Source organism: Acanthopagrus latus, chromosome 2, assembly GCF_904848185.1.
Source record: "Acanthopagrus latus isolate v.2019 chromosome 2, fAcaLat1.1, whole genome shotgun sequence".
NCBI lineage: Eukaryota > Metazoa > Chordata > Actinopteri > Spariformes > Sparidae > Acanthopagrus > Acanthopagrus latus.
In genome coordinates, this window is record NC_051040.1 from 445,036 (window position 1) to 470,000 (window position 24,965).

At 44.8% G+C, this 24,965-nt stretch overlaps 2 protein-coding genes across 7 annotated transcripts; both read left to right on the forward strand.

The window, feature by feature from the left end:
• Positions 1 to 121: 121 nt before the first annotated feature.
• On the forward strand, positions 122 to 21,160 carry lrch3 (leucine-rich repeats and calponin homology (CH) domain containing 3). 6 transcript variants are annotated; one of them, XR_005079458.1, is made up of 21 exons: positions 129 to 470; positions 5,618 to 5,762; positions 6,451 to 6,577; positions 6,662 to 6,767; positions 6,891 to 7,027; positions 7,113 to 7,222; positions 7,338 to 7,431; positions 7,514 to 7,616; positions 7,826 to 8,007; positions 8,144 to 8,202; positions 8,440 to 8,485; positions 8,606 to 8,728; positions 10,630 to 10,674; positions 11,550 to 11,603; positions 14,546 to 14,576; positions 14,662 to 14,775; positions 14,886 to 14,977; positions 15,143 to 15,280; positions 15,357 to 15,434; positions 17,836 to 18,109; positions 19,623 to 21,160. XR_005079458.1 is itself a non-coding variant. In XM_037124741.1 (21 exons), exons 1-20 carry the CDS (start codon positions 206 to 208, stop codon positions 17,980 to 17,982), a joined length of 2,196 nt encoding a protein of 731 aa, XP_036980636.1. In that variant the 5' UTR covers positions 129 to 205; the 3' UTR covers positions 17,983 to 18,022; positions 19,623 to 21,160. The 6 variants fall into 6 exon arrangements, 5 of the variants coding, with proteins under 5 accessions (XP_036980641.1, XP_036980619.1, XP_036980645.1 ...); XM_037124741.1 differs by having other exon boundaries at positions 17,836 to 18,022; XM_037124724.1 differs by lacking the exons at positions 17,836 to 18,109; positions 19,623 to 21,160 and adding an exon at positions 15,941 to 17,339 and having other exon boundaries at positions 124 to 470.
• A 952-nt stretch (positions 21,161 to 22,112) lies between these two features.
• On the forward strand, positions 22,113 to 24,954 carry rpl35a (ribosomal protein L35a). The gene is made up of 5 exons (XM_037124840.1): positions 22,113 to 22,239; positions 23,098 to 23,134; positions 23,584 to 23,736; positions 24,103 to 24,247; positions 24,861 to 24,954. Exons 2-5 carry the CDS (start codon positions 23,124 to 23,126, stop codon positions 24,882 to 24,884), a joined length of 333 nt encoding a protein of 110 aa, XP_036980735.1. The 5' UTR covers positions 22,113 to 22,239; positions 23,098 to 23,123; the 3' UTR covers positions 24,885 to 24,954.
• Positions 24,955 to 24,965: the final 11 nt, after the last annotated feature.

A 24,965-nucleotide genomic window follows, 5' to 3' on the forward strand; every position in this document is an offset into this window, starting at 1 on the left:
ATGTAAATGAGATATACAAATAATATACATTATCACGTTATGACGTTAATAGTGTTTGTTTGTGTCCTTGTGTTCTGTTAATATAATAATAATAAGCGGACAGTTTGTGGACCGGTCCGCCGCTCTGCGCATGCCCGGCTCTCCTCTGGAGTTTAGGGTGGGAGAGTTAGCCGTTAGCACTGTGAGCTAACAGCCGGAGTGTGTAATGGCGGCCTCGGTGTTGCTGGGGTCTGCGGACAACACCGGACTCAACTTCACGGTCGGAGGCGGCAGCAGCGGCGGCGCCGGGAATGTTTTAGTTGGGAATAATAACGGACTGGGGCCGGCGGGTCCGGCGCCCTGGAACCGTTCTCTGGACCGCGCGTTGGACGAAGCCTCGGCCACCGGGTGCCTGAACCTCAGCGGCAGGAAGCTGAAGGAGTTTCCCCGGAGCGCCGCCAACCACGACCTGACGGACACCACCAGGGCCGGTGAGTGAGCGACTGAGCCCGGAGAGCGGACACAGTGAGCCGTGCGAGTGTCTGTCGAGTCGGTTAAAGTCACTTGGACACAGTTTTTCTGAACTTGAGGGCGGTGGAGAGTAAAAATCCAACTTCAGCGGCTCTGGGAAGGATGGGAAGGATGGGATGGGGAAAACCATCAGGGCCCGTGTTATGACAAACATCGTCCCCCCCGAAAAATCTGACTCTGCCGTGATTCTTCTGTCTGTAATTATACCATTTCGTTCAAATGCTGCTCACAGATATTAAAAGATAAATTTCAGCGCGCCTATTATTGAGTCTTTTAAATACTTGCTGAACGATTTTAATGTCGAAGTAATTATACGTTATGACATTATCCGCTCATTAGCAGAGCCCAAAATAACGTCGGCTAACTCTAGCAAGCTAGCAACCTGCAGTGCGGTTAAATTACAACTCGATCGCCTGCTCATCATGTGTGAAAGTGTCTGTCTGTCGTGGAACAATAGATTAGCTGATTTATTTCGTTTTCTGGTGGTAAAATGAGGCAAAGACCCGCCGGGGAGAGGCGGAGGGACACAATGTTTTGGGGTTTCAACTTGTGTCACGACACCTGTAAGTTTTGGAAATGGGACGGCCGTTGTTGATGTCAGTTGGTGTAGTTAGCTAGCATGCTAACACTGCAACACAAGTGTTTGTAGTGTGTGGTGGACATGCTAGTGTTAGCACACGGCTAGTTTCTTTAATCAAAATTAGTCCTCCACAGCTAGGACCTGACCAGACCGGACCGGGCCGGAAGGACTCTGGTTTTGGGGCTGTAAGAGCCTCACCCTGAGTTAGTGACGTCAGCTGAATATTGAAAAGTTGAACGCACACTTTTAACTTTGTAGTGTTTGATGAGACGTGATTAAATAATGAGGCAGGGGGCAATGAAAGCTGCTCCGCCCACCCGAGCGGCGTGGACAGACAAAACAAACGGACCTGAGGAGGGTGTGTGTGTGTGTGTGTGTGTGTGTGTGTGTGTGTGTGTGTGTGTGTGTGTGTGTGTGTTCATGACACCAACGCAACAAACTGGTTTTACCAAGTGATTGAATCCAGACATCAGATGAGTCCAGACAAACAGGCAGACAGACTTTAAATAGTTAATAATGAAACAAATACTGTATCATGTTGTCATGAATGTTGTCGCTGCACATGATCCCTTCAGGGGATTTTAATCCTTTATGTGTTAATCACTGATTTCATTACAAATGCACCAGAGAGCTGCAACAATTAGTTTATCTACCGGTTGACTACAAGATTAACTACAAATTGATAATTCAATAATTGTTTACATGACACACAAGAAAACCAAACCAAAATCGAACCGGATCGGATTTCTCATAGTCGGATTAATACATCTAGATTATTCAATTGATGGTCACATTAATACATCTAGATTATTCAATTGATAGTCACATTATTCCTGTATGTATATATTTTATTTTTTTTCCCAGGGCTGTGAGCCGGAAGTAGAAGGATGGTGGCAGCAGCAGCTTTCCTCCGAAATCACTGCAAGAAAGAGTGCCATTGTGCATCTAGTTTGTGTAATTATCATGTACATCATATACAAAGTGTACAAAGATGTAGCTTCGTCTCGCTCTTCGTACGCCATCTTTTTCGACTGCCGAGGCAGCTGGTGACGTAAAGAGGTCAGCTGGAGGTGTTTCTGTTGCCACTAGTTGAAATGGGTACAGTGCCACCCATCGTACTGGGTTATGACATGCCTTGGCCAGTAATTCAATTTTCTCACCAGCATGTATACTCGGACAATTGCAGTTGTCTGATTGAGCAGCATAGTCGAATTATAGCTGTAATCTGAAAGCTGTGCATGTAAACGCACTGAGTAACAGAGTCTGTTTGAGTTGTTTCCCCTCACAGATCACTTTCAGCTGAAGAGCTGCCATTAATAATGACCAGTTATTCTGATGTCCTGTTGGCGTTTAATAGGAGTGTGTGTCATGTGTCAGTACAGATGTGAGACGTGTCTGTTCAGATGTTGGACGTGTCATGTGTTTGTCTGTACTGCAGTATTATAAACAATGTGTGGAGTACAGAAGCTGATAATCTACAGGAACAATCTCAATGTTTCCCTTTTTTACAATCATTTTAATTTCACTTTGTAGAAACACACAATATGAAGCTCTGTGATTGGTTGTGCGTCAGAGAGATGCACCCTGGAGCCAGTTTACACACACTGTGACCTACAGATGTTCCAGTACCATTCTGATTCTGATACCTGGGCTTTTGGTATCGGCTGATACTGAGTACTGATCCGTCAGCAGTGCTTGTTTGAAAAAGCTGTATATGCTACTCATCATGTATGGATGTGCTATGATTGCTATCAGTGTTGTATGGTCTGACTGAGAGAATGACCACTGCTTTGTGGTAGCATTTTTTCGTCACCCACAAGGACTCAGTAACGGCACTGGTTGCTCAGGAGTAAGCAGAGGCAAAGCAGCATGGCGGAGATGGAGGAGAGCGCAATGGAAGATGAAAATGACGTTTCTAGTAACGTTACATCAGATGTGGATACGGAAGCAGAACCTAACCCTTTCATTCCCATGGTTTTTCACATCAAAAGTAGTGCTGAGATAATGCTGGGCGGTATGACCAAAAATGTATATAACAGTATTTTTCAAAATTCTAGCTATTCTTCATTTCTACTGGTTGAGAGAGGAATTACTAGCCCCTGTTAGATTGAAAAGGCTGCACTCACCCGCCCTGTCTGTCTAAAAGGGAGGTTTAATATTCCTTCTTTCCCAAAAAGCTGCCACGGGGAAGGCATAAACATGTGATGTGACATAAAGCATTAAGTTGGGCGTGAACAGTGACGTACAACATATGCATCAGAAGAAATGTGACAACGCTTGATAGATTTACTTAATTATAGACCCATGGCCCATATTCTCACCTCCTCAGTCAAACACATGCTGATGTTAAACCCCCACCATTAAAGGGTTAGGGCACCTCGCGTTAGCTGCCTCAAGCAACAGAAAGCTAACAGGGAGCAGCTTGGGGCTTTCAATTTGAAAGTAGCGAGCGTTAGCAGCTAACAAGCTGACAGCTACAGAGACCAAGGAGAGCTAGCATCTCCCGGATCTCAGCAGCTTTCCAGTTGCTCATCTTTACATCCGTGGATGAAGTGATGAAGTGCCATGTCTATCCTAGCCATCTTCACCGTAACGTAACACCAGATCACTACTGTTTACCCTCACCACGCCTCGCAGTTGCACCATGCCTGTTTAGAAGTGCAACATTGAAAAGGGTCCGGTCTGAAACAGTGTCAGGCGGTGCAGTGTTCCGAACGTTGTGTAATCAAATTCACTGGTATGGCAGTATATACAAAATTCATATCGAAAATATGAAAATCATAACAAAAATATACTCCGGTATTCAGTGTGAACCGGTTTACCGCCCAGCACTAGTCCCAGATGTGATTGATTTGAATATATACATATAATTCTAAGAAAAAAATATGATATTGGGATATATATCGTTATCAGGAAATAAAATTACCGTATCACACAGCATTACATTCTTGTATTATATATTCTGACAGTCAGTCTTAACTCAGAGTGCAGATCAATGATCAGGTCAGTAGTAAAGCTGATCACCTGGTCATCTTTCAGCCGACGTGACTTGTTCCCTCAAGGTCTCATAAAGTTTGAGGAGAGTTTTGTCACCTCTCGTGAGTTGCGTCTTCAGATGCTTTCTAAGATTGCTGCTGTTGAAATTGGCAGCAGTCGTGCCGCTGCTCCAAACTTCAACCTGACACACTGAACATGTGGCTGTAACTGGTGGAGCGATCCAGAGTGAAATGCTGCCTGATAGCTGACATTTTGCTCCGTCTGACTCAACCTGAAACCAGCTTCTTCTTCGCTGCTCTAAAAACAGTAGTTGCCAGGGGCAGCACAGCTCCTGCGTTGGCTTTTAGAGCAGCGAGGAAGAATTCTTCTGATTGGTTGAACTCACTGAAAGCAGGATGAATTTATATAACATTGATTCGGTCACTTCAGGACTGTGTGTGTGTGTGTGTGTGTGTGTGTGTGTGTGTGTGTGTGTGTGTGTGTGTGTGTGTGTGTGTGTGTGTGTGTGTGTGTGTGTGTGTGTGTGTGTGTGTGTTGTACAACAGGAAATAGAAGTTACCGCTGTGATGTGTACTTCCTGCCGGCCAGGTGCTGCTTCCCCCACAGCTGCACAAATATTCACACACTTAAGTACTCTGTGTTTTACAGTAAAGTACTGAGAGTACTCTGTGTTTACATAGTTAACTCCTAATAAATGCAAAAGTTTAGAGGGATTTCCTGTTTGATGACATCACAACATGTTCAGTGTGTGTCTGCTGTGTGTGTTTCTTGTTGTGTTGTTGTAAATTAAACAGCAGGAACAAACGACAGAACAAGTTTGGACATGACAATGAGGTCACAGTTGGACTCCAGTGTAGAGAAGACAGCCAATCAGAGGAGGAGGAGGGCTGCAGGAACACCAGCGGGATCTATGATAACACGGGACACCAGAAAAACAAGCATTTCAGAAATCACAAACAACCAACTGTCCAAGCTGTGTGCGTGTTTTAGTGTCGCCTGGAAACAGATTCTACTGTCGTGGTTCTATGTTGGTTTGTCGTCTCACAGTAGCATCTTGTGCTGTCAGACTGATGAGTATTTCCTCTGAAGCTGCTTACAGTTTTGAGCTCTGAGGGCCACCATACCTTTTTTTATTTTACAGTAAACTTAATAAAAGGAAAATGAACTGCTGATGAAATGTTCTCGTTCGTCAGTGGTGACTAGCAGGGGGAGCTAACAGCGCGTTAGAGATCGGCTGGTCATGGGGTCACCTGCATGTCTCTGGCGTCCTCTGTCACCATGACAACCACAGCGATTGATCTGATTGGAGGAAGATCCAGATACAGAGTGACTGTTGTTAGAAGTTTGGTTTCTATTTTCAGACTCTGTCACAAGATTGTCACACACACACACACACACACACACACTCCTCTGCTGTTTTTATCAGTTCTGGTGACATCCAGCTGTTGTTGCTTGTGTGTGTCTGATACATGTAATGTAATATAACATTAACTCTCTTTTTGTTTTCTGTGTGTGTGTGTGTGTGTGTAGACCTGTCTCGTAACCGTCTGTCGGAGCTTCCTCTGGAGGTTTGTCTCTTTGTGTCTCTGGAGAGCCTGAACCTTTATCAGAACTGTCTCAGGTCTCTGCCAGACAGTCTGCTCAACCTGCAGGCCCTCACCTACCTGAACCTCAGGTAACACACACACACACACACACACACACACACACACACACACACACACACACACATACACACACACACACGCAAGTGGATTCATCTGCCACTGAAAACAGTCCACATATGACAGTGAGCAGCTGTTAAAGAAAAATAAGAACCCTTTTAAACGTTTATATTCAGGAGGTGTGATTGAAGAGAAGCAGCACACTGACACCTTTGTTTGGGAGATAATTGCTCCAAGTTTTGGAACTTTGGAACTACATTTCCTATGATGCTCTGAGCGGTGTAAACAGGAAGTGTAATGTTTGCATGTAGTCAGTGGGTTAGCTGTGGGCTACAACCTGACTGTCTCTCTGACCTGTCTGTCTCTCTGACCTGTCTGTCTCTCTGACCTGTCTGTCTCTCTGACCTATCTGCTCTGACCTGACTGTCTCTCTGACCTGTCTGTCTCTCTGACCTGTCTGTCTCTCTGACCTATCTGTCTCTCTGACCTATCTGTCTCTCTGACCTGACTGTCTCTCTGACCTGTCTGTCTGACCTGACTGTCTCTCTGACCTGTCTGTCTGACCTGACTGTCTGTCTGACCTGACTGTCTCTCTGACCTGACTGTCTCTCTGACCTGACTGTCTCTCTGACCTGACTGTCTCTCTGACCTATCTGCTCTGACCTGACTGTCTCTCTGACCTGTCTGTCTCTCCGTCAGTCGGAACCAGTTGTCTGTCCTCCCTGTAGTTGTCTGCAGTCTCCCTCTGAAGGTTTTGATCGCCTGCAACAACAAACTGGTGTCTCTGCCAGAAGAACTGGGACAGCTGAGACACCTCACTGAGCTGGTCAGTCCGTCTTACTATGTCCTCGTGATTATTTCTTACTTTTTGATTATGGGTTCTTGATGGCTGTGTGGCTGACTCCTGCAGGACGTGAGCTGTAATGAGATCCAGACTCTGCCGTCTCAGGTGGGTCAGCTGGAGGCTCTACGAGACCTGAACATCAGGAGGAACCACCTGGTCAGACTGCCTCCAGGTATGCACACATGAAGTGCTGAGTGACAGAAGTGAAGTTATATAAATTCCCCCAGCTTTCAGTGAGCTTCAGAATTTGTTAAAAAGTGTGCGTGTGCGTGTCTGTGCGTGTGCGTGTGTTCAGAGCTGGCCGAGCTCCCTCTGGTCCGTCTGGACTTCTCCTGTAACAAGGTGACGTCCATCCCTGTCTGTTACCGACAGCTCACACAGCTGCAGACCATCGTCCTCGACAACAACCCTCTGCAGACCCCACCGGCACAGGTACTCGCAGGAAGTGACATCATCAGCATCCAAACACTGTTTGTTTGAGCCTCCACTTCATGTGAGTGTTTCTGTGTATATGCAGATCTGTATTAAAGGGAAGATCCACATATTTAAGTACCTGAACCTGGAGGCCAGTAAGACGACACCGGAGCTCCCCGACTACGACAGACGACCCTTGACCTTCAGCTCCTGGTCAGGACACACAAACATTGTTCACTCATTGATTAGGAAGTCAGTAACTTCCTTCTAAACTAGATCCTTCACAATAAAAGCCCCAGTATAATTGTGTGTGTGTGTTATGTGCCAGTGTTGATGAGCTGTACCCTGGGCGTCCATACGGAGCACTGGACTCTGGCTTCAACAGTGTCGACAGCGGAGACAAGAGGTGGTCAGGGAACGAGGTCAGACACACACACACACACAAAGCATGTTCTGTCGCCTGTTTCCTGTGGGTGTGTGAGCTCACTTCCTGTCTGTGTTCAGCCCACAGAGGAGCTGTCAGAGCTGCCACAGAGAGTGGCTGAGATCAGCAGAGACCAGAGACAGAGAGGAGGAGGAGGAGGGGCTCTGCTGGCTAACGGCACACGTGAGTTAATCTTATCAGAGGATGTATTGATCAGGTGTCTCAATCAGTCCAGGCTGATCAGCTGGAATCAATCCTGACCTGTTTGAGACATTCAGAGGAAACATTTGATAATTAAGGGAATTTAAAAAGATGAACAGACAGAATTAAAAATTTAGAAATTTAATTTAGAATTTTATCATTGATCGTGATGTCTCCTGTACTTTCTCCAGATGTAGAATCGGAGCAAATAGACTTCATCGACAGCTGTGCAGGGGAAGAGGAAGAGGAGGAAGGGAGGAGAAGTCGAGGAGGAGCAACAGCAGCAGCAGCAGCAGCAGGAGGAGGAGGAGGAGATGGTACCAGCCTGAGCTCTCAGTTCATGGCCTACATCGAGAGACGCATCACTAGAGAGGTAGTTTTTAGAATTGAACGGTTAAGATGGGCTCACTGTGTTTTATCAGCCAGTTCCCAGTGAGCTGTTATATCGTCAGGACATCACTGACCACAGGGCTTTTATTTTGTTTGACGCTTCCTGTTTGTGTGTCCAGGGTTCTCCAGGAAAAAACAACTCAACCAGGACAGAAGACACAAGGAGACACACACACAGGTACACACACACACACACACACACACACAGACGCATACACAGGTATACACACGTTCATATTTGTAGCTTTTATCAAAATGGCGTCTGTGATGACAGCTGACTTTGGCTGGTTGCCATAGTAACATGACATGATGTATGGTGTAGCAGCAGACCCAGATCCATCAGTGACAGACGACTGTAGGGTGAGTACCTGTCTCACACTGCGTGCTGTCTAACTTCCTGTCTGTCTCTCTGTAGGAGTGTGGTGGATGGTGTTACAGCGCCCTCTAGCTCCCACAGCCAGGTAATACGTCACAGAGACACACTGCTGCGGACTGCAACCAATGTCCATATTATAGTCCATAATATACAGCCTGTCTCGCTGTCACCTGTCTGTCTGTCTGACCGACCCGTCTCCCCTAAGAGAGGTGTAGCTGGTGCAGGCGGAGTGGAGAGGATGAGGAGGGAGGCTCAGCTCGCTGCTCTGAGGTACGACGAGGAGAGACAGAAGAATCGATCTCTGCAGAGAGACACCAGCTACACAAAGGTACCACCCGTCACACAACAGAACCACCTGTCACACGTCAGAACCACCCGTCACACACCGGAACCACCCGTCACATGTCAGAACCACCTGTCACATGTCAGAACCACCTGTCACATGTCAGAACCACCCGTCACATGTCAGAACCACCTGTCACACGTCAGAACCACCTGTCACATGTCAGAACCACCCGTCACATGTCAGAACCACCCGTCACACGTCAGAACCACCTATCACACGTCAGAACCACCCGTCACACGTCAGAACCACCCGTCACACACCAGAACCACCCGTCACACGTCAGAACCACCCGTCACACGTCAGAACCACCCGTCACACACCAGAACCACCCGTCACACGTCAGAACCACCCGTCACACGTCAGAACCACCCGTCACACACCAGAACCACCCGTCACACACCAGAACCACCCGTCACACACCAGAACCACCTGCCTCATGCCGGTACAATTCATATTCAGAAAACTGTTGAATCTCTAATAATTTAAAGGTATTTGATATCACAGCTGATCATTAATGTTAATGATAACCAGAAGCTGTAAACAGTGTTTATTAGGGGTGGAACGGTTCACAAAATCCACTCTTCGGTTCATATCACGGTTTTGTGGTCACCGTTTTCGGTACAGTTCGGTTTACGCTGATCATTAGAAAAATCAATTATATCTTGTATAATCAAGTTAACACAAAAGAATGAGGCAGTCTGACATTTGATACATAATTGTGAGATTCTTAAGTTAGAAGTAGGTGGATTCTGGCACTGCAGGAGAGGTGATATTGCTAGTTCCAACATGCTTTTCATTTATTTGGCAAAGAAAGTTATCTTTAACAAATGCTAAGAACAAGTAGCTATTCACTGTCACTAATATAATGTAATCACAGTAATGCAGTCACAGTCAGGAAACTTTCAGTATCCCTGGAGTAGAGCTGGTAAATATGGTTCCTTTTAAGGATTTGAGTCATTATGAGTCACTCAGTATTGCTAATCGCCATGGAAACTCAGTCCTAGCCCATTGTCTCTGGACCAATAACGTAGTAAAAAACACAATGCAATAAAACATTATATACATGATTGGAAAAATAAAAGAGATTCTAAAATAAAATAAAACAAACAAAAAAATAGTACTGACGTAGGAACGGTGTAAATGGATAAAGTAGTAAAGATAATAATAGCCTACTTACAATATACTACTTAATATCTATATATAATATTTACAATATTTACCGGCTGTTTGCGCTCTCCTGCTCTGACTCACGAGCTAGTGCTACGACGAGTCAGCTGTGTTTCTGGCATCGAAGCTTGCAAGCTAGCCTGCGAGCCACGATGCCAGAAACACAGCTGACTCGTAGCTCTTCTTCTTGTTTACTGGCGGTTGGCATCCAGCTCAGTGCCGCCACCTGCTGCTCTGGAGTGTACACGCTTCGCCTCCTTAGTAAATGAGAGAAAGAAGTTGCGCATGGCTTTGAACCGAGTGGTAGACACGCGCCCCAAACTGTGACAGGCGTACCGAACAGGACAGATTTTTTTTGATGAACCGTTCCACCCCTAGTATGTACTATAGACAGAATCCTTCATCAGGGGCATTAAAGCTGCAGTCTGGAGTTCTGAGAACAAAGTGAAGGGGCGGCTGTCAGCAGCTTACGCTCGAGAGTGATTGACACCTCTCAGACACACCCCTTGGCTCTGATTGGCTGTGTTGGGACGGGAGCGGTGGATTCTGACAGATCCAATAACAGCTTCTGGTAGAGTCACAGACAGCTGACCTGTGTCTGATTCTACTGTCAGATCATAATGACAGTTTTAGCAAATATATAACCAAAAATAATCACAGACTACAACTTTAATGTCTCCTGAATGTTCATACAGTCACTCTGTTGTGTTTTTCAGCATAAAGCAGCTCAGAGTCCAACAAAGTCCAGTCCAGACAGTGAGGTGAGACTCCCACACACCATACAGGTTCACCACCATCATCTACACACTCACGGTACAACAAACGCCATCCAATCAGCAGCTAGAATTGGATCTGATCACTTCCTGTTCCAACCGCTTCATCATCATCCTGTCTGTTTACATGTTGTTCTGTCACTCTGTCTTCACTAAACCTGGTTCCAGGATCAGTGGTTCCATGTATCAAAAGCCCTGGATAAAAAAAAAAAAAATCTTATGATTATTTTCATTGTTGATTGATCTGTTATTTCCTTGACTGATTGATTGACTACATCTACATTTAAGGCATTTATCAGACGCTTTTGTCCAAAGCGACTTGCAGTAATTCATTCACACACTGACGGTGATGGCTGCCATGCATCAGGAGCAGTTTGTGACGCTTTGACATGCAGCCAGGGCAAGCCAGGATTCAAACCAGCGACCTTCTAGATTACTAGATGACACACTCTACCTACTGAGCTACAGCCGCCATTACTGATTAGTAGTTTTGTCTCTATAATGTGATAAAAGGGTGATAAAAGTGTCGATCAGTGTTTCATCGGAAAGGTTTTCAGTTCACTGTCACGGAGGACAGAAACACAAAGCATTCTTTTTAACATGCTGACATCAGAGAACTTTGACTCAAACTGATAAATGATTAATAGTTAATAGTTTAAAAATATTTAATTAATGCACTCATCATTTTAGCTGTACGTGTAGAAACTGTCTGATTTATAAAAACATCAGTTTCAGTTAGTTTCAGTTTGTATGTAGCCCCGCCCCTTCATCATGCAGGCCACACCCCTCCACTGCCACACCTGTTCACCTAACCTCGTGTGTCTTTGTTAATGTGTGTGTCTCTGTCTGGTGTGTGTGTTCAGAACGTCTACCCCTCCAGACGCTCCACCCACACTGATGACTCCGCCCTCTTTATGGTAAGAGTTTGGCCACGCCCCCCAAAATCTACTAACTGAACTGGACTTAAAAAAAAGTCTTTATTGAACCAAAACCACCTGACTCAGGTTCATGTGTTATCACCACAGAAGAAGATAAGAACACTGCACTTCCTGTGGCTGTTTCACAATAAAAGCCTGTTGAATTATAGTCTCAGCTCTTAAACATCGCTCTCTTAAACATGATGCTGTTTGACTCTGAGGTTTTCTTGTTTGACCTGATGTTGTGACGTGTTGTTCTGAATAATCACTGTGATAGATTATTGATGCTCATGGTTGGTTTTAGTTTCTAGAGGAAAATTGCTGGTTCCATGATAATTTATGTCACAACTGTATGACGTATTAAATCACATGAGCATTCTCAATCAGAGGTCACAGTGAAACAAACTGCTTCATCTGTGGTGATGTTACAGTAATCTGATTGATCAGTATATAATCTCTATAATCTAACCTACAGACATCTCTGACACACACGTGTCCTGTTTCCTTGAAGCATTAGAAATGTCATGAAACCGCTACATTTGGAAAAAAAACATCTCAACAAAGTTTGTTTGCTCGCTTGAGGTGTGTTTTTCTTTTGTGAATCAGAGTTAATGTTGAAAATGTTTGATTAAATCAGATTTGCTGAATAAACTCTGACATAGCAAACCTTCAGCTCACATGACAGGTCAGTTGTTTCCTGTCTGCATCGTCATCAGTGCAACATGATGCTAGCTGACATGCAAGAACAATTTGCAACTTGACAAACAACTTGCCCTGTTGAAAGTAATTCCTGAAGACCTCCCTCCATTTTAAAACAATTTCCCCCCAGGGATTAATAAAGTATTCTGATTCTGATTTTGTCTCCTGGTTTGTTCAGCTTGAGCCTCCGTTTACTGCCATCCCACATGTCACGTAGCCACGCGTCACGTAGCCACGCGTCACGTAGCCACGCAGCTTACACTGCATCATCCTCTGACGAAATTTTGTAGCCAAGTACAAAACACAGGAAACTCACCGCATTGACTTTATTATGTTTCATTTTTTTTGCAAGCTTTCAAAAGTTTGAAACAAATTGTCTCGACGTTTTCTGTAAACACGGCGACTGACTGCACCTGAACAGCATGAACGCACCTGTCCATCATCTCCCTGTCACCATCACCTCTCCCTCCCTCCCTCACACTCCAACTGTTGGTTCTGTTAAATATCATGTCTGTTGTGCTGGTTTTACTGGTCTGACTGGTTTCCAGATCAGTGTGTCTTCAGTGGCTCACGTTAATCCAGTTGGATTTCAGATATTGTGAAACATCAGGCGGCTGCTGAGTGAGAGTAACTCTTCATTTTCATTATTCCCTTGTACAGTCTCAAGACCAGAGTCTGTCTGTCTGTCTGCAGTTGTTGATGTCACATGAAGGTGTTTCTAATATTTTAACAGTGTGACTTCAGTTCAGGATGAAGATAACAACGGATTCTGCTTTCTGCATTAACTCTTCTTCTGTTTCTTCTGTTCGTCTGTCAATTCTTCTTTTTCACTTTACTTTTATTATTATCTTTATGTTTTTGTTTTTACATTTGCTTTTTTCACCTTCTCTTCAGTTTTTCTTCCTTTGTTGCCTCAATCCACCGCTCTCTCTCTCTCTCTCTCTCTCTGTCTCTCTCTCTCTGTCTCTCTCTCTCTCTGTCTCTCTCTCTCTCTCTCTCTCTCTCTGTCTCTGTCTCTCTCTGTCTCTCTGTCTCTCTGTCTCTCTCTGTCTCTCTCTCTCTCTCTCTCTCTCTCTCTGTCTCTCTCTCTGTCTCTCTGTCTCTCTCTCTCTCTCTGTCTCTCTGTCTCTCTCTGTCTCTCTCTCTCTCTCTCTGTCTCTCTCTCTCTCTCTCTCTCTCTCTGTCTCTCTGTCTCTCTCTCTCTCTCTGTCTCTCTCTCTCTCTGTCTCTCTCTCTCTCTGTCTCTCTCTCTCTGTCTCTGTCTCTGTCTCTCTCTCTCTCTCTGTCTCTCTCTCTCTCTCTCTCTCTCTCTCTGTCTCTCTCTCTGTCTCTCTCTCTCTCTCTCTCTCTCTGTCTCTCTCTCTGTGTGTCTCTGTCACTCTCTCTCTGTCTGTCTCTCTCTCTGTCTCTCTCTCTCACCTGTCTCACCTGTCTCACCTGTCTGTGTCTCAGTGTGCTGTGCTGGTCTTTGAGACAGACTTTGACACAAACACTATAAAGAGACGTCCTGGTTCTCACAGACAGGTGACTCACCGGACTCTTCTGATTCAGGATCAGATGAAGATCATCATTGTTGTCTCATAACGCTGAGTACTGACCTGAGATCAGTTAACGTGAGGTCAGACAATGGATCTGGATGTGTTTAATGTGGATCAGTGACATCATGACTGATCTCTGATCTGATTGAATTGCTGCATCCCTGATTTTCAAAGTAACAATGGCAGCTGACAGAGTAGGTTCTGATACTGTTAGGACGGAAACGGGTCATTGATCCAATCATCCGTCAGTCTGTCACAATCTTTCAACTTCAGCAGACTCTGGATCAGCTAAACTCACAGATGTCTGCAGACAACAGTGACCTTCACATCTGAATGACCTTCCTCTCTCATAGTTCACTTTGTGTTTTATAACTTCTTCAACCTTCATCTTTTATTTCTGCACCTTTTCTACTGTTTTCTGTTCTTCTTGTCTGTCAGTCTGTGACTGGGGTGTCTGTAGACGGCTGTCGCTCTCTCGCTTCTGACAGCTCCATCTCCTGTCTGCTGCAGGTACTGCAACCTGCATGCTGCCGCCTGTCTGCCTGTCTGTCTGTCTGTCTGTCTATCAGAGTTTAATCTTCAGGATCAAATATGAAGCATCAGTGTGAATAAAACCTGTGGAAGCTGAGGAACGTGTGGTGTGTTGAGGTGTGTGTGTCCAGGTGTGTTTGTTCAGGTGTGTAACTGTCTTGTGTCTCTCTGCAGGGGGAGGACAGAGCTGCTCTGTCTCCTACAGGTAAGTCATCACAGATTGGACTCTGCCTTCACGTTCACTTACTTATTTCCTGACTGACTTTGACTGATTCTGTTTTTCCTTCCAGCCAATCAGACGCCTTCCTACCCCAGCTCAGGGGGCGTGGCCTCCTGTCGGACAGCCAGCCTGAGACCAGAGAGCTTTCTCTTTCGTCTCGGTCAGAAGGAAGAGAAGAGGAAAGGTGAGACTGGAGAGATCATTTTTCTCTCTTGCCTACCTGTGACATCGGGATGAGATCATCATCTCACCTGTAAGCTCTCTGACCAACAGAATGTCCTCTGTGTCCTCCAGGTGATGCTGCTGCTCCTCAGAGCCAGGATGAGGCTCCTGCTGCTCCTCCTCTGGTTGGAGAAGATGCTGAGCTGGTGGAGCAGCTCCGAAAGGTTTGTATTTCCACGTGCTGTCACACCCGTTAACACCTGGGTCTTTACAGGTTTACAGTTATTTACAACCTTTATCAAGCTGAAATCTTCTAGCATGAGCATGCACCCCAACATCCACAACAGCTGTTAACCTGTTTGTCTCTCCACATCTGTCGGTCTGTCCAGAACATTGAGGCTCGTCTGAAGGTGTCTCTGCCCAGTGACCTGGGAGCCGCCCTGACAGACGGGGTGGTGCTCTGTCACCTCGCAAATCACGTGAGACCACGATCCGTCCCCAGCATCCACGTCCCCTCCCCTGCTGTGGTGAGTACATATCATCGTCATCGTTGTCATCGTCATCGCCATCGCCATTTTAACTCTGCTGCTCTGTGTCCTGCAGCCTAAACTCACCATGGCCAAATGTCGACGGAACGTTGAGAACTTCCTGGAGGCGTGTCGCAGGATCGGAGTCCCACAGGTAACACACACACACACACACACACACACACCCCAGGACTGATTAAAGGTGATACCTCACCTGTGATAACTGATATTCAAATCAGATCTATGTGCTTCTGAATGTGAGCAGATATTTGATATCAGGCTGATCTCAGTCACTGACCTGAGATCTGACATTCAGTCACTGACCTGAGATCTGACATTCAGTCACTGACCTGAGATCTGACGTTCAGTCACTGACCTGAGATCTGACATTCAGTCACTGACCTGAGATCTGACATTCAGTCACTGACCTGAGATCTGACATTCAGTCACTGACCTGAGATCTGACATTCAGTCACTGACCTGAGATCTGACGTTCAGTCACTGACCTGAGATCTGTGTCGTGGGAATGTGTCTGAACCACTAACAGCTTTTCTTTCTTCTCTTTCATCATCTCTCCGTTCATTAATCCTCCTCTGTCACTCTGTTGTCTTCTGACTTTTATCCCTCGTCACCTCCATCCCACCCGACTCCAACACTCAGGACCGTCTCTGCTCGGTGGGGGAGGTCCTGGAGGGGGGCAGAGGTGGGGTTTATGGCATGGTGGGCACGTTGCTCTCCATGGCTCCGCCTCCGATTATCAGCCCCTCCCGTCGGGTCCAGCTCGCAGGCTTCGCCCTCTTCTATCTGTCCGTCATGTCGGTGCTGTGTGCCATCTACATACACCTGGCCCCGCGTGTCTGAGCCCCACCTGAGCACAAAATTTCCGACACGGCACATACAAGGATGAGACAAACGTGTCAACAGACATCTGATAATTTATTTAAATATCCTCTACAGAAACTGCTCAGTGCAGCAGAATAAGTCAGTGATAAAAGTACAATTCACAGCACAACATTTTAAAGTAATAACTCAGTATTTTGTGTTTGGACTTGTTTAGCACAAAGTTCGCTTTGCTCTGTGAGTCATCCGTATACTTCCTGCTTCTTGCCTGAGTCCATGTCGTGGCACAGACGTCCTCTGAAGTGAACATCACCAGACCAGTGGAGGAGTCAGACGTTAGAGAGCAGAGAGACGTGATAAGAGTTTGAATACTGAGATAACAAAGCACTTTTCAGACCCTGGTGGGGGATCCAGAGGCATTCATAGACCGGATGGGACTTGTAATCCTGGGTCTGCGCTGATCAGATTTCTGAACCACCTGAACTGTAGCTGTTGTTTTCAGAGACCCTCCTGATGTCTGAGCATCAACCCCCCATCAGTCGAACCAGAGGTCTGTGACTCTGAGACCAAGAGGGATCTGGACCAGTTCAGTAGAATTTTACCAGATCAGAATAGTTTTTGCTCTTAATGAATCATGATCTGTTTTCTTTTGGAGTAAAAATGTTCTGTATCAGTGTTGGCGACTGTTTTGCACTGATGATGATCATTTAAAAGGAAATCACTCGAGCCTTCTGGACTGCAGAGGTTTGGACTCGGACCGATGCTGATGACGTTAAATGTGATGATGATGTCATCCCCTAACCTTCTTCAATTTGACAACAGGAACTATTTGAATCAATCAATCCAACAGCAGCCTAACAGGTTCCAGATTAGGACATAATGGTGTGTTCGTTAGTCAAGACCAGCAGACAGATCATGTGGACGGTCCTGACTTTTGGACTTGTTGGTCCTGACTTTGAGACTTGTTGGACTTGACTTGTTGGTTCTGACTGGTTGACTGTCCACCTCTGCTGTACGGCATCTCCTGAGGGTCACAGATTCTTTGAAGCCATGGAGGATCATGTGATCATATGATCATGTGTTTCTTCAGGTGAAGTTAAAACTTGACAATCTCACTGGATGTTTACCCTGAAGCTTGTTTCCTATTGGTTGAAGCCCCGCCCCCTGTGCCTTATGATTGGCTGGCTGTCCGCGTGTGTTTTTTACTGTTTGTACTGTGTGTCAGGTGGTCCAGACCATGGTGGTGCTGTGTGACGCTGACAGTGATGCGAGTGAGTGAGCGAGAACACAACATGAAGGACATCTGTTGGACTCGACCCAGTTTGTAAAGTGCAGTGGAAACATGAGGAGAACCTGTTGAAGGTTCTGCAGTAGAACCCTCCAGCTGTGTTGGCACATGTTTTTTATAGAGAAGAAGAGTGAGGATGATGAAGGTGAAGACGAGTGTGTGGTGCCTCAACATGAATAAACAAAGTGAAGCAGCTGGACTCTGTGTGTCTGTCAGAACCTCGCTCAGTGATTCTGTGGGTGTCTCACCTGTTCTTCTCCTCCATCGCTTCACGTTTCTCTTTTCAGTTGATGTCTCCTCATTTCTCCTGTGTTACCATGGTTACTCTTATTTTCTCCGTTGGTTTGATTTTCCATCCGTTGACCCGCATTTCTGTTGTTTTCTTTTGTCCTGCTGTGTTTTTCCTCTGTGGTGTTTGTCTCTGTAGAGTCAATTGTGTCTTCCTCTGCACATCCTGGAGGAGCGAGGGCTCCCCCAGGTGGCCGGGACCGTCGGCGCCCTGCTTGACCTGGCCCCGCCCAGACACCCCATCACCACAACGACAACCACCCCTGGACCCTCCGTCAACATCTAGTCAACACGACCACGCCGCACGCGCTCAGTCTGCCTCCTGCGTCAGTCTGACAGACGACCTGTAGACAAAACCTGAAACAGTTTGGATCTGAAGGAGACGAAGTCTGAGGATGAAACGGTTTCAGCAGGTTTCAGCTCAAACTCACAACAAACTAAAGCAACAGTTAACCGAAGGCCTCTTGAGTTCAGGATGAGTCCACTGACTCAGGACCATCATAGATCTCATAGTTTGGTCTGACTCCGATTTTATGGCTCCAGTTGGTTTGTAAACTAATCTCTGACTCTCTGGGGATGTTGGAACTGATTTTTACCTACTTTTCTTGTTTTGTTCTGACTCTGATTGGCTGACCTGTCAGTTTTAACACTGACGTTATCAACCTTTAATTTATTTATAGATCCACCAAACACAAGGTCCTGACATTTTTAGATGTAAAGCATGAAAATTAGAAAATGAGTGAAGACCTGATGCAGTTGGTTTGAAAATGAAGCTAATGTAGCAACATGCTAATATAACTACATTGTTGATTTATTTTTTATTCAATTGATAAAGTTGGTTTTAAACATCACGCTGCTTACTGCTAACATAAATGCACAGGCTTTTTTAAAATGACACTAATGTAGCATGCTGCTAACATTGGCTGTTTACCCGGGTAGTTGCCATGGAGATGATGTAAGCATAGCTTTCAGCTAATATAATGACTAGCCAGTAGATAAAGCTAACTCTGCTAGTTGTAACCATTAACTAGTAATACGCACTTGGTTTGGGGCTGAAGCAGATAAAAGTTGATGCTAAGATTAGCTAGCATTTATAGCATTTTATTTAAGTTAATTTAATTAACTGCTGATATTAGCATGAGTCTAGATTGGTGCACAGGCTAAGCTAAGGTAGCTAGCTGTAAGCAAGAGTTCACATAATTCCAGTTGGAGCTGAAGCTAATGTAGCTTAGTGCTATTTTAGCCAACACTTATATAGTTGTTTTGAGGTAGATTAATGCAACCTACTGCTATTATTGGCAAACATTATGATGCTAGTTTGTATGTAGATTAAACCAACTCGGATAGTTTCACACATTATTAAAGGCTACTGTGGCCTTAAAGCCAATATAAAAAAAAGATAAGATTACACCAACAATACAAAAGGATATTGAATGTTTATAGATATGAAATCACTCACGGCTAATATTAGCAAACATTATGAACTAAATTGGTTTTACAGTAAAACTTAAATCTCATGTCTAGTTGCTTAATAATTAGCTAAAATATCTGGCGATTTAGAGATTTAATGACAGGTAGCTGTAATGTTACGCATGCTAACATTAATCTACTAATGTAGATCTAGCTAATGTAATGCCATTTGGTTCTGAAATTCCGCTGCAAGTTGCTATCGATAATGCTGATTTTAGCCAACCTTATGAACCCAATAAGTTTGGGGAGTAGGCTAATGTAGCTAACTATGATGATAAACATTAGCTAACACTACATTAATATGTTTTGAGTTGAAGCTGACAAGGGTAACAGCATGTAGCTGTTATCATGTGATTCTTCAGGTCTTCGTGTCTCCATCAGATCCAGACATCAAAACTGACAGTTAATTTAAATTTGCATCTTTTTTATCCTTTCTGTTGTCTGATTGGACGTCAGTCTGAGTGTCACCGATGGACGTCACCTGGTGAAGACAAAGGTCTGCTGAACCCTGAACTCTGACTCGGAGGATGTTTATGGTCTTCAGTCTCACAGCCAACAGACGGACGTCATCTCTTCTGTTTAGTTTTTATTTGCACCCTGTTGTTAAATTAATATTATTCTGGTGTTTTTATTCTTCCTGACAGTCTGAGCTGTCTCCTGATGTGATTGGAGGACAATCAGGTCTCCTCCTCGGTTTTCTGTTGCATTCTGGGACATTTTGATGATGACACAAATCCTGATCTGACACTAAAACACTGTGTGAGCTGTTGTGCTGTCACACTTTCAGTTTTTATCTTTATCAAATGTATGTGTACAAATATATTCTGTAAATATATACATATAAATATATATGAGGCTGAAACGTGTGTTGCCATGACGACACTCAGATAGACGCAATCCATAATCTGAGGTTAAAGGATGAGTTTCTAGTTTGAGAATGTAAAAATACACATTGCAGTGGGCGGAGCTCCAAGTCAGTGTGTTTAAAGGAACAGTTCACCCAAAACATAAAACGCATCATTGCTCATGTAAGTGCAGCGCGGTTTGACTGACAGCTCCCTCCATCACATGTTGCGTTCACTGAACACATGTTGCGTTCACTGAACACATGTTGCGTTCAGCGATGGTTCTCATGCTCACAAATCTCTGAATGCTGGTTTAAGAAACACAATCATGTTCCTCTACGTTCTGTCCCCACATCAGGTTGTTGGGAGACGATTTCTGCCGACAAACATTTTCTTTGTTCTGAGGTCAGTAATCTGATCAGTTACAGTGAGCCGGCACAATGCAGCCCATAATATCCTGTTGTGTGGAGGTTAACGCTGAGCTGCAACTGAACTCCACTGACAGGAGAGAATTGTAACTTAAATTTAACAACAACATGTTTTAATGAGTGCTTGTGTTGCATTCAGGTGCTGTGGGACATGAGGAAGCTTCAAACCTTCAGTTCGTTCCTGTTTCACCTGAACGCAGCATCACAACTCCAGTATTTAAAAAATTCTTCCTCGAAATTTGACTCCCAGGCTGACGAGCTCCACCAATCAGAGCCTGAACAATGGCCCCGCCCTCTGCAGGTGTATCAGATCATCAGTGGGTTCAGATCTTGTGAGGTCCTCACAGGTGCAATGATGGACAGTAGTGCTGTCCAATCGTGTGCCATGAGTGGACAGGCGCTCTGCAGGTGTTGCACAGCTGGTTTCATGTTTGTACAGATGTTTGTTTTTCTTCTTCATGTGTTTCTCCTGCTGCGGTGACGGGTCATGTGACGTGCCAGGTCATGTGAAGGTTCCATGTGCGTGTGTCACATGGTTTTAAAGGACATTCCACCGTTTCTTCATGGAGGACGAACAGACTCTCACAATTTTTAAGTTTTACATTTTTTCACTTTGTTTTATTGTTTTTGCTGAAAACTGTATAAAAGATTTGAAGACAGCTGTAAGAAAAGTTGAGTTAAGTTTAAGTGCATTAAATAAATATTTTAATTTGACTCTTCACTGATATTAATGTTTCTGTTGTCTCATAAACATTTACATTTAGCAGACGCTTTTGTCTAAAGTGACTTAACAATAAGCACATTTGTCACAAGAGAGGAACCACAACATGACCGTCGATGGAGCAAAAGAAATATAGAAACAATCTGAGGACCGTAACTGCTGTTTGTCAAAGATTCTTTAAGTGCATCAGCGCTGTGACAGAAGTGAGATGATACAAACGTACAAGAGAATTTAATTTTGTTGAAGCTTCTCATCTCAACAGACAAGAAGCTTCACAGCTGCACATCTCAGTGAGAGTGTAGCGAGCAGCAGTCAGCGGCTCACACACTCATTACAGCTTTAAAGCCTCACAATATAAAAACATTACAATGATCCATAATCTATATTTACCAGCTGCAACAATAAAGTGATGAACAATTATAAAACCATCACGAATGATTCTGATTCTGCAGCATGAACACTGTCACTGTTAAAACTTCAAGTTCATTTATTTAAATCACCTAAAGATCAAATTAAGTTACAGAACAAACACACACAACTAAACCAACAAAAATAAAACCTGTTGAAAAGTGACGAGACTCAAAACTCACAAACACGACATTTAAACTATTTAACTAAAAGTCCTTAAACATGTTCTGAATCATTAGTTGCAGGTAATCAAAACAAACATACGTCAGTTTGTCAGTTGTTTGATTTCAAACTAGTTAGAAATGTTTTAACACGCGTTCTTTAAATAAACATTAAACGTCTTTGAATGGTAAGAAGTTTCTTTTATATCCTAGAAATGAAAAAAAAAATAGTTTAACGTTCTTTACGATAAAACGCGTAAAGCAAAATAGAGAAAATTAACATAGAAATGATTTTATTTGAAATAAATAAAACTGCGTGTAACAAAGTTATTATTGTGTGTTTCTCTTCATAAAACATTCTGTCGAAGTTAAACATTAAATATAATGGAGCTCATAATAACTGAGCGGGTCCATTTCGTTCAGGCGGGTCCGCGGTCGCCTCAGTTTACGATAATTTCCCAGCATGCCTTTCTCACTTCCTTTTCCTCCATTTTTCTCCTCACAGTGAAGGTAAGAGAACCAACATGTCCGACTAAATGTAGAAATATCGGCGTCAATCCGCGTTATTTCTGCCTGATAATCACCGTCACTTTACGGCCAGAGTGTTTTCTGTCCGCCGGTGTGTTTGTGTCGGTGATGGAGTCTATGATGGCCGAGATTGAGTTTGGATGAGGCTAACAGCGGCTAACGGAGCGGAGATAGTCCGAGCTGCAGAGCTGAGTCCTGGTGTAGATTGAGTCTGATGTCCCGCTGTGTGTCGCAGCTGAGCTGGGACAACATGGCGGTCTTACAGTCCGGTCTGCTCGTGGTGATATTTTCCCGGGTTCACCGGTGAGTGTGTGCCGGTAGCAGCGCACACAGCTAGCGCTAGCATGTTAGCATCAGACAGTCTCCTGGGTGAAGTGTTTGTTTACGGTCGTTTGAACTAGAATGTGTTACAGATGAAAATGTGACCTGTGAATTAAGTGTCTGGATTGGCTCGTTAGTGTAAGATGTTAGCTCCCTTGCTGTTTGTATTGGGCTAAAATGCAACGTAAGACGTAAAGCTAGCTGAAGCTAAGTCACTGAGCAGCCTGCAGGGTTTACTACAGGACTGTTGGACCTGACGGCTCCTGGCAGACTGGATAACTGAGTTCTACTTTCATGTTGAGTTGTTAGAGTACAAGCTGTATAATTAGTCCTGCTGCAGACACACTGTCGTTGTGTGTGAGCCTCACCTCAGGGCTTCTTCAGGCTAAACCAGGTAAACATGTGACGGAGCATGAATCTGACAGAGCAGGACTGAAAACAGCTCATCATGATCGGTTTGGTGTCTCAAACTTTCAGAAGACAATGATCTGTAGCGTTAATGTGTTTCTGTCTGTGCAGGTGGACTCACCTGGAGAAGACTGACGATGCCTGGAAGGTAAAATCATGCTTGAACACAGTAGTGCTGACTCAGGTCAGACTCTCCTTCTCTCAGAGCAGAAATGTGGTCCACAAATGTCAGAACAGAAGCTCCAGCCTGCACCAGCTCGACTTCAGGTGTCATTACGTTCCGCGGCGTCACCTGTAGATTACAGCTCAGAGTCCATGAGCAGCATCTGACACCTCATCACCTCTGCTGTGTGGCAGGATGCAGTTCAAAGCCTTCAGCTGTCATGGAAACACTTCAGCTCTGTTTCAGCCAAAGGAGGACTGACGTGTGTTACTCAGTGCACTCTTACATACAGGTGCATGTTCACACAGGTAGCTAGACCAGGTGGACTGAGACTTGTGTGGACCATGTTTCTGCTCTGAGCTGCAGGAAGCAGAGAGGTGCTGTCTGTCTAAATTGAATATATTAACTGTGTGTGTGTGTGTGTGTGTGTGCAGACTGTGGAGTAAGGCCATCTTCACCGGCTATAAGCGCGGTCTGAGGAACCAGCGTGAACACACGGCTCTGCTGAAGCTGGAGGGATGTTACACCAGAGACGAGGTGGACTTCTACCTGGGCAAACGCTGCGCCTACGTCTACAAGGCCAAGAAGTAAGAACCAGCAGGGGTCAGAGGTGGATGTGTGACACCTGGTCAGTGTTTCTGATCAGAGAGGGACTTTATGACGTCACGCTTGTTTGAACACAGTGACACGTTGGTCAGAGATGCTTGACGGCTGCAGCTGTAGTTCCATCAGTTCTACAGAGAACAACTCAGCTAAGTTGTTGGACATTAAAATACTGAGCAAGTTAACATGTTAAAATCATGAAGGAATTCTAGTTTGAGTCAGACTGCACTTCATATCGATCATACAGTCTGTTCTATGTAAGTAATGTATAATACTCCATCATTGAGCGGTATGACTCCACCCATCTGGGCTGTCCTGTAGTATGAATGCATGTTTCCACTCGTGTGCAGGAACACAGTGACGCCGGGCGGTAAACCCAACAAGACCCGAGTGATCTGGGGAAAGGTGACCAGAGCGCACGGCAGCAGCGGGATGGTCCGAGCCAAGTTCAGCAGCAACCTGCCGGCTAAAGCCATCGGACACAGAGTCAGAGTGGTGAGTTAAGGAGCCCCGGGACATCTGAGGGGTGGTGCGTTCAAGGACCCCATGTATCATTGTATTTGTATAAGATGATCTCTGGTGTTTAAACAGTTTGTCTCCTGCTTTAAAAACATCATGTGGCGGATTGTCTTTAACTGTCAGAGGAGAAAACGTGCGTTTAGTGAATTCTGTATTTAGTGTCGAGTTGACGAGCAGCTTTAGAACAAACAGAAGCTCAAACATAAAGTATAAATTACAAAGATGTGTGGCAGGTATATGGAAGAGGACAGGTGTTCAGTGCTGTTTATATTGTATCACTGGGTGGATGTTTGGATTGTGAATGAAAAAGGTCGAAATGTGTTTGAATAAAAGTGAGAAAGGGGCGGGGACATGACATGATGAGCTGATTGGTCAGGTGTCACTTAACGCAGATGATGCTTTGTCTGTGTCCCAGTTCTGGGCTGCATCCTTCGAAGGAGCATTTAACGGCCAGTAACACCGCACGAAGGCTCGTCTAAATGCTCCTTCTTTACCACTTTTTGGAGGATGCACCACTGCTGTCCTTCACCTCACGTATCCCAAGATTCTTTGTCTTCATGTCCTCATGTGTCCTCTGTCTCCCTTCCAGATGCTGTATCCCTCTCGAGTGTGAAGAGGAAACATCTGCAGCGTCTCATGTTCTTGTTTGTACAGAAACAATAAACTGATCAGGTCCAAAGCTGCTGCTGCACTG

Coding starts and splice junctions, on each gene's coding strand:
- rpl35a (XM_037124840.1), top strand. Junction 23,737..24,102: donor TACGTCTACAAGGCCAAGAA/GTAAGAACCAGC, acceptor ACTCGTGTGCAG/GAACACAGTGACGCCGGGCG. Junction 24,248..24,860: donor TCGGACACAGAGTCAGAGTG/GTGAGTTAAGGA, acceptor TCTCCCTTCCAG/ATGCTGTATCCCTCTCGAGT.
- lrch3 (XM_037124724.1), top strand. CDS start 206: ATGGCGGCCTCGGTGTTGCTGGGGTCTGCGGACAACACCGGACTCAAC. Junction 8,008..8,143: donor AGAGACGCATCACTAGAGAG/GTAGTTTTTAGA, acceptor TTGTGTGTCCAG/GGTTCTCCAGGAAAAAACAA. Junction 8,729..10,629: donor GAGACACCAGCTACACAAAG/GTACCACCCGTC, acceptor TGTGTTTTTCAG/CATAAAGCAGCTCAGAGTCC.